Source organism: Mesoplodon bidens (genome assembly GCF_964165515.1).
Source record: "Mesoplodon bidens genome assembly, chromosome: 10".
Taxonomy (NCBI): Eukaryota; Metazoa; Chordata; class Mammalia; order Artiodactyla; family Ziphiidae; genus Mesoplodon; species Mesoplodon bidens.
In genome coordinates, this window is record NC_138172.1 from 4361114 (window position 1) to 4374053 (window position 12940).

The window sequence follows — 12940 nt, forward strand, 5'->3', positions numbered from 1 at the left end:
TGACCCCATCTTCCCGATGAGAAGACAGGCGTCAGAGGAGGGCTTGCACTCGGTCAGATGGGTGCTCGTGGCCTGGCTGGGTTGTGGATCCAGGCGTCCTCGCTTCCGGCACTGCTCCCGTTGCTGTGTGCCGTGGTGGGTGCTGCTCTGCGGGCCGGGAATCAGAAAGGGCTGTGGCGGGAGGACTAGCCCGGGTGCCCTGGAGTGCTGGACTCCCGCTGCCACCTTCACAGTGAAGGTAAAGGGTAGGTGTCTCCCAGCTTGAAAGCCCACCTCCTCCAATGAGCAGAGACACGATTTACTGAGCACTTGCTGAGTGCCAGGCACGCTGCCAAGTGCTTCAAGGTTGAAGCTGACTACCTGGCTTTCAATCTTGGCTCTGCCACTTAATAGCAGTGACTCTGGGCAAAGGGTAGGACTTACTTGTTGCTCAGTTTCCTCGTCTGTAAAACGGAGATCATAATGATAGCATCTACCTCCTCGGTTGTTGGGAAGATTCAGTGAGATAATACATGTGAAAATCCTAGAGCCATACTTAGCACAAACTAAGTGTTCTATAAATGCTAGCTCGTATATTATTAGGTAGGTATTATTATCATCATCATCATCCATGTTTTATAGAGGGAGCTCAGAAGAGAAATAACTTGTCCAAGGGCATAAGCGTAGGAAGGTGGAGCCCAGGACTTGAACCCAGGCCTTCTGACCCCAGAGCACAGGTCTCCGCATCAAGCTGGATGACAAACGAGAGTTGACTCACAGGCCCCTGGAAGATTGGACGTCATCTTGATTCTCGTCTTCATCTTATAGGGCCAATCTCCTGACCCTGGTCCTTTCTCCACAGAGTAATTCTCTTTTGTTTTGTTTACGAAGCCTTTTTGCGTGTGGGACTCTGCAGGAGCCCCTGCTTGGGAAGTGAGCTGTTCTTGCCCGCAGAGCCCCACGCTAGCCCTGTGGGTGCACAAGGCAGACCGGGAGTCATGATGCGGCACCCGTGGGAGAGCGGGAGGCCAGGTGAGGCTGGAGGCCTCTGCAGGCCTCACAGGTTTCTCTCCGGCTCTGGATGGTGTAACAGCATCACCCACCACAGAGGCGGCAGTGAGAGGCAGGAGGAAGACTGACCATAGGCCCAAGTTCTGCTGAATTTGGATGGCCTTGGAGAGACGGAAATCTCCAAAACACTGGCTCTTAGCCAAGAAGCTATTAGGGACACACCAGCTAGGGAAGGGAACTCGTTTATTGAGCACCTACTACGTGCTGGGCACTATATCTCAATTCCATCTGTTTATTCAAACGTTTCTTGAACATCTCCCGTGTACAAGGGTAACATTAGGTAGTGTGACTGCTGTAAAGAAAAGTACAACAAGAAACAGGGTTCGAGCAGAGGTTCTTACCCGAGGTGAGCTCTTGCCCCCCCAGGGGACATTTGGTAATGTCTGGAGACACATTCAGTTGTCACAACTTGGAGCGGGGCTACAGCTGTCATCCAGCGGGTAGAGGCCGTAGACGCTGTTAACAGTCCTGCAGCACGTGGGACAGCCCTTGCAGCGAAAGCTGTGTGGCCCAAAATGTCAGTGGTGCCAAGGCTGAGAACCCCGGAGTAAGACTGACTCTGGGAGTTCTCTGGGTCGGGTGGTCATGGATGGCCACATGGAGGATGTGATGTTTGAGCAGAGACCTGAAAAAGTCAGAAAGTAAGAAGATCTGGGCAAGAGCATCACAGGCAGAGGGAACAGCAAATGCAAAGCCCGAGTTAAGAGTGCATCATCCCAAACACCAGTGTGTGAGACCGGGTTGGTCATTCTCCACGTATTTCAGGTGAAAAAGCTGAGGCTCAGAGGTCATGGTTTGCAGGCCGTGACACAATTACACGGTTCTGGAGCCAGGATTGGTACTTAGGTGTGCTTGATTCCACAGTCCGTTTGCTTTCCTCTGCCTCAACTGCTGCTATCAGAGGAGTGGCTCAGCCTCTACTGTGCAGTTGAGACCTTTCCCTACTTGGCCCTGTAAATTATTTGTTCTTATTCCATCCCTGGGCACCTGGTTCTGTTCCTCAGGGTACAAAAAACACAAGCATAATGATAGCAGTTAGCTGTGTAGTGTTTACTGTGTGCTAGATACTGTTCCAAGTGTGAGATGCAGATATGGATACAGATACAGAGAGGTCTCTATCTGTATATATACACACTCATTTAATCTTCACAATATGCATGTGTGTGAGATACCATTATACTGCTGTGCCCATTTTACAGATAAGGAAATTGAGGTACAGAAAGGTTAAGTGACTTGTTTAGTACAAGGGAGAAGCAGGATTTGAGCCCAGACTGCCTGGTTCCAGAGTCCGTGCTCTTAGCCCCAGCCCCATGCAGCTGCTCCCTCGACAGGCAGTGCGTTTCTGGCCCCTGGAGTGGATCATCGCATCTCAAGTTTAATAACACACAGGTTCAGCAGAGAACGGCCTTCAGAGGTCACTCTACTCACACCTAGGAAGCTAAGGCTCGACCTCGGAAAGTGACTTCTGCAGGGTTGCAAGGGAAGGTGGCAGGAGACTGGAAACCAGGAGCCATGCGTCCCGTCAGTGCCCTCTGCTCCGCGGCGGCCACCCCGCCCAGCCTCGCCTGCACAGGCCCAGTGTCTTTCCCCATCTGTCCCGTCACTGCCCCATAGTGTCTCTGCTCTTCCGGATACACCGCAGTGTGTCTGACATCCGGCAGGTTTGGGGCCACAAGGGTTGCTCGTGGCAGAAGGCCCAGGCCTCTGCCTCGGCCCCGACTCCTCCTTCCTGTTTATGGACAAAATCTCAGTTATTGTCGAATCTCACAGGTGCGGAGGCTGGGGTTCAGATGGGTTAAATGGCTCACCTTCTGAGGTTAGCCAGGAGAGTCGGTGCTTCCCAGGTGGTATGAACATTCATTCATTCATTCACTCATTCGTTCTTTCAGTAACAAAAGAGGACCAACCCCAGGCTGGGCACTGTCCTGCAGAGGTGCACTTCCCGGTGCCTGCCTCCAGGGGGAGATGTAATCGGTATCCTGAGAGGGGGCGGCTCAGAAGGGACACCTAACCCAGCCTGTTCGGGGAGGGGATCAGGAGTGCTCCTTGGAGGAAGTGATAGACACCATGACTAAGTCTCCAAGGATAACTGGGAGGCGGCCAGGCAGAGAAAGGAAAAGTACACTGAGGTGACGGCATGTAAAAAAGCAAGAAGAGAGAGCTCGCTTGGCACAGAGAACCGCAGGTTGTTCAAAACCTGCCGGGCTGTGGGCAGAGTCTGCGTGGGTGTGAGGGCGGCCAAGCATGCAGGCCACAGCAGGCACTGGGCTGAGCACTAGATGCTGTTAATGTCCACATTACAGATGAGGCCGCCGAGGTGCGGCGCGGCTGAAGATCACACAGGTAGTGAGTGCTGGGGTGGCCTGAGAAGCCTGTGGAGTTCACCTCTGGCAGCGTGACGGTCCTTCTATAAACCGGACTGACGCTTGTGGAGCTGGGATGCCCCTTCTGCTGCCCCCATGGGCACCGTCCCTCCTGATGGCTCTGTTTCCTCCCACAGGTGGACGGACAGTCCAGAGCCCACGTCATAGCACAGGAACTGCTGTCTTCAGAGAAAGCGTGAGTCCCCAAGCAGCTGCCTGTGGCCTTGAGCTTGTTAACAGAACATCACCCCTCCCCGGCTTCTACAGAATGAGAATTAATGCACACTCAAACCTCTTTCCCCCTGCAGATACGTGGAGATGCTCCAGCACCTACATCTGGTGAGTTAATCATTTTATTTGTCCAAAACGAATCGCCCTTTTACAAGGCTGTGATACAAGGGGCAGAAAAGCAGTGAGGAGACAGAGGTGCTTTCCACGAGCAGAGGCACCTGTTCACCGAAGCTTTTCAGGGAAGTCTGTCTCCTGCTTCATGTGCTTCAGGGGGCGAAGAGCACATTCTTTTCATGGAGCTACCCTTTGCCTTGGTGGAGGGCACACAGGGGACGCGCTGAGGTTTCTGGAAGGACGTTTGCGGTCTCCTCGACCCTCTCACTGGAGAAGACAGGAGGAGGACAGATGTAGTTCTGGGTCGTAGCTGTGTGTGCAAGTTCAGGTGTGTGGGGTGGGGACGTGCAGGTGCGCGTGTGTGTGTACAGGTGTGTGCGCTCATTGTATGTTTAGGCCTGTGTGGAGAAGGTGACGTGTTTGCACAAGGACCAGGCAGCTGGGGTGTCAAGAGGCTTTCTCAGTCACCCTGGTATTGGGACAGTAACACCTGAGCCGGTGGGGTCGGGGGAATCCTCTGGATTTTCAGAGGAAAAGAGGCCAGACTGGGGACTTCCTGGATTTCTGGCACTGCCACCCTTCACAACCTGCCAGACTGCCTGGAAGGTCTCCCTGTGCAGTGAGTTCAATTCAGTTCAGTGAACGTTTTTTGGACACTTGATAATGTGACAAGAGCTGGGGATGGAAAGTCGGATCAGACAGGTCCCTCCTGCAGGGGCAATCTGGCCAGCGAAGGAGACAGATTGGTGAATCAGTAATTATCCAGAGCAAAAGGGAGTGACTGACAACCTCAGGGAATCTAGGCAGGCTTCCCTGAGGGGGTGACTTTGGGGCTGAGTCATAAGGAAGGGCAAGGGAAGAGGGTGCAGCAAAGATGTGGGAAGTGAGGGCATCTGTCCCATAAAGGCCCTCGTGACCGCTCCCTGCCCCCTGGGCTCTCTAAGCCACCTGCAGTCTCCTCGTAGGCTGGCACCTGATCCCGTGCCGCTTTGATTCGTCTTTGTGTCTTTCCAAGAATGTCAGAGCTGGGAATGTCCATCCTGAGCATTGTGTCGGTGGTGATGCAGAGGCCAGTGCCCCCCGGTGACTGAGCCAGGAGGAAGCCCCAGGTCTCCTGACTCCTGCTGCGCTGCCGTCCTGTGTTAGTCACGTGTCCCCTCCGCCTTTGGAGCTCTTCGGGGCAGGGGCCTTCCTGCGGGCAGCAGAGCACCGGCACCAAGCCCGGTCTTTGGTTGAATCCTGCTGAGAGGCACCCAGGTCCCCAGGAGAGGGGGGACAGGGCACTGCTCGGGCCCTGCACTCCCAGCCCCTCGTTTTTGCCCTTCAGGCTGAGAACTCCGTGTGGGTGATTAAACCCAAAAGCCCTCAGGTGTGAAGCACGGCCGCCCCAGCACGGCAGGAAGCATCACTCTCCCTTTTGTAATGCTTCTCACTTGCTTCTGAGCTGGCAGCTTGACAGAGGGGCTGCGCCTTTTTGTTTTATGACTTTGTTAAGAGGGTTCTAACTGGGAAACTTCCATCTCTGTTTGCACTGCTTCCTGCCAGTTGGAAAGATGCTGAAGCCGCTGGTAATCCATAATAATATCCCGAGGAGGGGAAAAAAAGAGCCCATAAAAAAAAAATCACAACTCAGAAGCTAGTTGTGGGAAATCGTGGCCTGGAGCTACATTGTGATGTTAGTGCTTATGGGGATAGAAGTGGCAGAAATGCCCCAATGTGACTCCAAGCCCTAGGGACACTAGTCCAAAGGAGACCACAGACTTTGGGACATTCTCCACCACTCCCCTCCCTGGGTCTGTGTCTGATTGCTAAGGTTGGCAGGTACTCTCAGAATTTCTCTGTGGAGATCCGCTGCTTTTGAAGTTCCAAGGCTGCCCGTGCTGGGAAGGGCCCAACTGTGCGTTTCAAACCTCCCCAGCTAGAGCAGTCCTCGACTCCATCGTGCTTTTGTTGAGAGGGGGACAGGGATGGCCCCTGGCCTTCTGTGTTAGGGATTCAACTTTGTGTTTGTCAAATGGTAGATAGCGCTACCTCAGGGATTAATAAAATTTCTGGTCATCCAGAAGTGAATTCTCATGTCCAAGATCTTGTTTTTCTACAGCCTATTAACTAAGAATGGATTTTACATATTTTAAACACTTGTGGAAAAAAAGGCAAAGAAGAGTATATGACTGAGACCATATGTGGCTCACAAAGCCTGAAATATTTATCATGTCTTTACAGGAAATTTTGCTGACTTCTGCTTTAAAGACTTGCTCTATCCTTCCATGAACCCAGTCATAAATGTATTCATCCACCTGCCCACCTGTGTGTATGATCAATCTCTCACCCACTCATCTAGTCAGGCTTTCACTCACTCATCTGTCCTTCCATCTGTCCATGCACCTAATGATATGTCCATCCACCCATCCATCCAGCCAGTCATTCATCAAACTCCCCATCCACCCATTCATCCATTCATCCATTCATCCGTCCATCCGTCCATCCGTCCATCCATCCATCTATCTATCTATCTATCTATCTATCTATCTATCTATCTATCTATCTATCTGACTTACCCTTTCCTTCTGGACAGAACATCACAGGATGTTTACAACACCATAGCCACTGAGATAGGCCTTGGATCCCCAAAGAGGGAAAAGGCCCCCAACCTGCCCTTGAGTAGGTCTCCTTTTTCTGTTGAGGGAAAGGTTGGAGGTGGGGAGGAGAACTATATATGTGAACAGTTGTGCTACTCTGTGGTAAGTATAGTTTGTGCAAAAGTCTGCACGAGCATGGGGGGCAGAGAGGCTTATTCCCCTTTGGGGTATCCAGGAAAGTTGGCAGAAGAGGTGCCACTGACATGGACTTTGAGGGAACCACCAGGCCAAGGTGGTGGAGGAGGGCAGGTCGTCAGCATAAGAACACTCACAGGCCTAAAGGAACGTGATATGTGTGGAGAACAGGGCACCATCACACGTCGTTAGAACATGGATACGTTTGGAAAGGCAGGTTTCCAAGTGGGTCAAGTGATGGGTCCAAAACCAAGGTTAGGACCAAACTGAGATGTACCTAAAATGCCAAGCTAGAAGGCTCCTGCTTTGCCTTGCATATAATGAGTCATTGGAGATTTTAAACTGATGTGGCCCCTAGACACCTTTAATTCTCTGTTTTCTCATCTAAAACAAATCCCTCTCCTAGTGTAACTGAAAGTGGGGTCTGGCTGCTCGCCACTCAAAAGCCAATAAAGAGGCCACGTTCGTGGAGAGGAAAGTTTGCTTTATTTTGGTTGCTGGCAACTGGGGTGGGGAGTGGCAGAGTGCGGACGCCTGTCCAAAGGCCGACTCCCCACCACTGACAGTCAGGGACAAGAGCTTTTATAGACGGAGGGAGGGGGCTACATGCAGAAACAGCACAGTCAGCTCTGACAGTCATCTTGAAATTGGTCTCCAGTGGTCTGACCAGCAGCATCTTGATTGTATTAGGTACAGTTAATCTTCAGTTCCAGGTTCGGTTTGTTTCCATCTCTTTGAGGCCAGTTCTTGGAATTGTGGCAGCTTATGTCATGGCTACAGCCTGGTCATCATGTAGTTAACTTCTTCCACTTGGTGGGCGTTTTAGTGTCTATAAGACAACTCACAGGATATGGCTCAGGATATTATCTATAGCCTTTAAGGAACTAAAGGAACTAAAGGTCCTTGACTATGTTTAATGACTAAACTATTATTATTTGGTCTCCTTTGACTGTTTTCCTTTGTTTCTGCATTTTCTCATTTCTCTGATTAAACTTATTCTTTGGCCAAAATTTTTCCACAGACATAAGGCAGACTGAGGACGTGGGGTAGGGGGTGGGCAAGGACCATAGGGTCCTGCTCCGTTTCACTAGCAGTTGCAGAAAATTCCTATCATGGGTCCCTCCTTTGGGCCGAAGCATTGTAGGCCTGTGCATAAGCCAGTCTGCTGACTGGGAGAGGTGACTCTGGAAGCTATCACCATCTGAGACCCCAGGAGGAGGTCCCTCACTCAAGAGGCCCTATGCGATCTGATCCTCATCCACGTCTGCGCCCTCTCCTCTGACCACTTTCTCCTTCCTGCACCCCAGCCTCACTGGCCTTCTTGCTGTCCTTCAGGTGCTACAAACGCAGTCACATTGCATGGGTTTTGCACTTGTCCTTTCCTCCACTGGCATGTCCTGCCCCTGCTCTTCTCACAGCCAAGTTCTTCCTTCTCATTCTGGTCTCAGTTCAAGTGTCACCTTCTCAAAGAAGTGGTGCGCAAAACTTAGTGGCAGAAAACAACCATGTTATGATGTTCACAGATTTTCTGGGCCAGGAATTCGGACAGGGCAAGGCGGGGAGAGCGTGTCTGTGCTCCATGATGTCTGGAGAAGACTAAATTCAAGGAGTGACTTGATGGCCAGGGGCTGGAATCAACCAGAGGTGCCTTCACACCAACGGCTGCTGCTCGGTGCTGGCTATTGTCTGGGACCTCAGCTGGGCTGGTGGCCAGAACACTTACTGGTAGTCTCTCTGCATGGGCAGGTTTTGGCTTCCTCACAGCATGGTGGTTAGATTCCAAGAGTGAGCGTCCCAAGAGGGAGCCAGGAGGAAGTACGTGACATTTTTATGATGTAGCCTTGGACAAAGCCAGGTCATAAAAGTAGCACCACTACTACCACACTCTGTTAGTTGAGGCAGTCACAAAAGTCCACCTTCACTCAAGGGGCGGGAACATAGTCTTCACCATTCAGTGGGAGGAGTATCATGAATACAGGATGGCTGCTGTATTCTAGCCATCACATCTGTGTCCCAGGCAGGAAGAAGGAAATGGGGGGAATCAAAAGGTTATGCTCCTGGCTGAGTTAGTCTACTTGAGACCAGTTTCCTGAAAGCCTCGCTGGACAACTTCTGCTTTCATCTCATTGGGTGCTCCTAGTTGCAAGGGAAGCTGGGTCAACTGGGAGTCATTTGGTCAAAGTTGGGTTCAAGTCAGCGGCTGCATTTCTTGTGTGTTTATTCTGGGGCCCAGTCTGAAGGTACAGCAGGTACCCGGGGGAGGCTATTCCCAGGGTGATGGCGGGAGAGCAAATAGAAACACCAGAGGGCTCCTAAGATTCACGCTCACAACTGGCGCATCGTCGCTTTTTCCCACATGACTTTGGACAGAGCAAGTGTCATGGCCAGGCCCAGAGGCCAGGGACAGGGATGTGCTCTCCCCTGCGATGAGGCCGTGGCAAGCATGGGGATGCAGGGAGGGCGAGGAACCGCAGCTCTCCTGTCTTCTATGCTCCCTCCTGCTTCATTTTCTTTTCTTTACTGCACCTTTTACTATCTAAAATGATCAAATCTATCTGTTTGTTTACTTGTTATGTTGTGTTCTTATTTTCATTCAGTTTCACATACTTTATAATTCCCTTTATGCTTTCTTCTTTGACCCATGGGTTATTTAAAATTATTTAGCGTCCAAATATCTGTGAATTTCCCAAGTTTCCTTCTGCTTCTGATTTCTAATTCCCTTGTGGTTGGAGAATGTGCTTTGTGTGGTTTCAGCCCTTTTAAATTTATTGAGACTTGTTTTATGGCCTGACATGTAGTATATGCTGGAGAATGTTCCGTGTGTACTTGAAAAGGACGTGTGTGTGGGTGTTCCGTAGATGTCACCGAGGTCAGGGTGATGGTAGTGCTCTTCCAACCTTCTGCACCCTGTGATTCTGTCTCGTCTTCCATCCGTCCCCGAGAGTGGGATATTGAAGTCTCCAACTGTGAGTGTTGAGTCCTCCATTTCTCCCTTCAGTTCTGTCTGCTTCGCTTCGTGCATTTCGGGGCTGTTTTTAGGTGCTTGCTTATTGTCTGCCTCTCTCACTAAACTTGGAGCTGCTTGAGGGCAAAGCGCTTGTCATATCTCGTCCCCAGTGGTTTGTGATGCCTGGGATGCTGTCGGCGCTCAGTAAATGCCTGATGAATAAATGATGGCGGGGTCAGTTCTTCCAACAACCTTACCATTTCTTCAATCAAAAATATTTCCTGAGCACCTCCTGGGGTGGGTACGGGGGACTTATGGAGGAATGACAAGCGGGAGGGCCCTGCCCTCCAGGAACTGACAGTCCAGGAGGGAAGTAGGCATGAAGGAAACAATATTAATACAGTGGCGGGGGGCACCCAAAGGCTGCGGGGGCTCAGGGGAGGTACCCACCCCAGGCGTCTGGGGGTCCAAGAAGGATTCCCAGAGGAAACATGTCTAAGCTGAGACTTGAAGGATGGGGATGAGTTAGCTGGGTGGGGAGCAGGGAGGAAGGCTTGCACCTGGCAAAGGGATCAGCATGTACAAAGGCCCAGAGGCCAGCTGGAGAATGGTGTGAGTGGGAACGGAAAGAAGTTCAGCCTGGCTGGAGCATTGTGAGTAAGAGAGCGGTGAGCACCGAGGCCAGCACAGCCGGGGCAGAGCCCGGAGAGCCCGCGAGGCATGCTTGGGGTTTGGGTTTGATCCACTGAAGGTCCGTGGGAGGCTGTTGGGTGATTCTAGCAAGAGTGAGGGTGGGCTGTGGTGCTGCAGGCAGATTTGAGGACTGTGTGCCTGGGACTGATGGGCCGTCGAGTGCGGGAGGGGGAGGGCAGGCTCCAGGCTGACCCCAGGTTTCTGGCTTGCTCACTTGCTGACTCGCTAAGACAGCAAGTGCTGGAGGGGGTCAGGCTAGGCTTGGGGGCAGATGATGGGTTAAGTCGGGGGAGGGGGGCTCGGGGAAGGACATGCTAGTGGTCAGCTGGGTGCGGGATGTGCACCAGAAGCGGTCAAGTGTAGAGAAGTTAACTGAAGCTCCAGGAGAGGCTTGAATTTCCCCGAGGGAGGGTGCAGTGTCAGGAGAGGGCTCTCAGGGACCCTGGGAGGAAGGAGGTGCCCGACTGGCAGGCGAAAGGACTTTGGGAGGGGTATTAGGCGGACACAGTACAGAAGGGCAGGGAGAGGCTCACGGATCCTCCCTCTGCCCCTCCCGCTGACAGCACCGCCCGCTCTTGTCAGCGGTGGTGACTGCTGGAAAGGGTGTCAGGGGCGTAAGGAGCACCCCAGGACACAGCCCGACTTCTCAGACTGCTCGGAGAAAGAGGAGACTCATTCAGAAGCCCTCCCTTATCAGCACGTAGGAGTTTAATTTGGCTGCGCCCTCGGTGCTGACGTGACTGGGGCAAACACAGGATCTAGAGGGACTTTTCGGCGACTTTCTCAGTTTATTTACCTAAATTGGTGTGCTGTCAGTTTGGCCCCCCTAGTCCCCTCTTTCCTCACCCAGCCGTAGAGCATTTGTTGAGCGCCTATGTGTACTTAGCAATTTACATACATTAGCTCATTTAGCTGCACATAGTTTGTGCTCAGTAAATATTTCTCACATGGTTGGACGGGTCCAGAACTGAGTCCCAGAGAAAGTGAGTGACTTACCCAAAGTCCCACAGCCAGTGAGAAGTGGAACCAGGGCTGTTTGACTCCAGAACCCTGAGAAGGGGGAGGAGACAAATAAATGTGGAACAGTCCAGTGAGGTGGCAAGGAGCCCGAGGAGGGAGGAGTCAGTGTGAGTGGGAGGAATGAAGTCAAGGAAGGCTTCCTGGAAGAGGAGGTGTTAAGATGGACATGGATGGACAGGAAGTAGAAGCAGGTCTTTTAGCAGGTAGGAGCCACAGAAACAAGTGCACGGAGGGGAGGGCTTGGGGAGTGTAGGGTGTACAGGAAGAGTCTGGAGAGCTGGTCTTCAGGCAGAGCCTGAATGCCAGGATGCATCGTGTTTCAAAAAGGAGACAGGAATTTGGGAGCCCTGAGGACTCGAGCAGGGCAGATGTAGTGAGGGAGTTGTAGGGAAGGTTGGTCTGGCGGGTTTGGTGGGAGGGGGCGATGCTGGGGGAGCACAAGTTTAACCCAGGCTAAGCCCCCAGACGGCCTCATGCTGGGGAAGTTGATGTATAGCCAGGAAGATTATCTGGTTTTCAGGGGCAGGAACGAGGCTGTCTCTTACTTATTTTTGCAGCCCCTGCCCACTAAGAAATACTTTTTAATCAAGTTGGTGGGGGCTGGGGGGGTTCTGTTTCTCAGTCTTTGCTGGACTATTCCAGGGCAAAGAGAGCACATTGATCTTTGCGAGAAGCAGATTTTAGTTGCGTGTGAGAAAATGTGCTCGCTTTCCCCCTGAAGTGCCAGGGGGGTTGGTGAGCTCCCCATTTTGGGAGGTATGAATGCGGTAGCTGTTGGGGGCATCTCAGTAGACGAGTTTCCTGTGCTAGGCATGTGGCTCTTCCCTTTGTATTTTCATTCAGTTCAGGAAAAGAAATTGCTGTGTGACCTTGGAAAGTCTCTTTCTCCTTGATGCCTCACCCTGAGATGGCTGATGGGACTCAGACATTTTTAGCCATGGAAGCTTGTTTTCAAGGAATTTCACTCAGAATGCCAGTATGAAGAGTGGATGAAAGTGGAGGCACTTTTGTTCAGAGGCAGGTGGAAGCCAAAGTCGGCTCTGACTCCACCTTCCTTGACCCTGGGTCTCCACGGAGTACAGTGTGAGAAAGACTCATCTACATCAGTGGTTCTCAAAGTGTGGTCCCCGAACCAGCAGCATCAGCATCACCTGGGAACTTGTGGGAAATGCATAGTCTTAGATCCCACCTCAGATCTGCTAAGTCAGAAACTCTGGGGGTGGGGGCTGGCCATCTGTGTTTTCAGAACCCTCCAGGCAATACTAACATTTGAGGCACACAGATAGGTGATCCTGTAAGTTCCCTCAGCACAGGCCTGGCAGCTTTAAAAAATATGGTTGCTTGGGTTCCACCCTTAGAGATTTGTGTTTAATTGGTCTGGAGTGCAGCATAGTCATGGGAGTGGAAACGCTCCCCAGGTGATTGCAATTTGCACCTGAAACTGAGAACCTAGTGGGAAAGTAGCAAACATTCATTCAGCACAGTTGTGAACAAAGCCGGGTCAATCCGAGGGTGAAACAAAAATGAGTAGACACAATCTGCTCTCTGCTTAATTGGAGGGAAGATGATAGAAACATGCAGAGCAGGTAAATAGCCTGACAATGCAAAATCTTGTAAAGCCATTACTTTTCAGCCTGGGATACATGTTACACCGCCCCAGGTATGCAGTAGGTGCCTGGGGAATAGTTGAGGCCACGGGATAAACACGGCACATTTATTAAGAGCCTCCGCTTTGCTATAGATGCGAA

The 12940-nt window shown here is 51.7% G+C and overlaps 1 protein-coding gene across 2 annotated transcripts in view; it reads left to right on the plus strand.

The window, feature by feature from the left end:
* The window catches only part of FGD5 (FYVE, RhoGEF and PH domain containing 5), a 115935-nt gene that overhangs the window by 61841 nt on the left and 41154 nt on the right, over positions 1-12940 (plus strand). For both annotated transcript variants that reach the window (XM_081245562.1, XM_081245563.1), the window contains exons 4-5: positions 3551-3609; positions 3722-3752. In XM_081245562.1, the coding sequence (XP_081101688.1) occupies positions 3551-3609; positions 3722-3752 (90 nt within the window). The remainder of the gene's footprint in view (positions 1-3550; positions 3610-3721; positions 3753-12940) is intronic.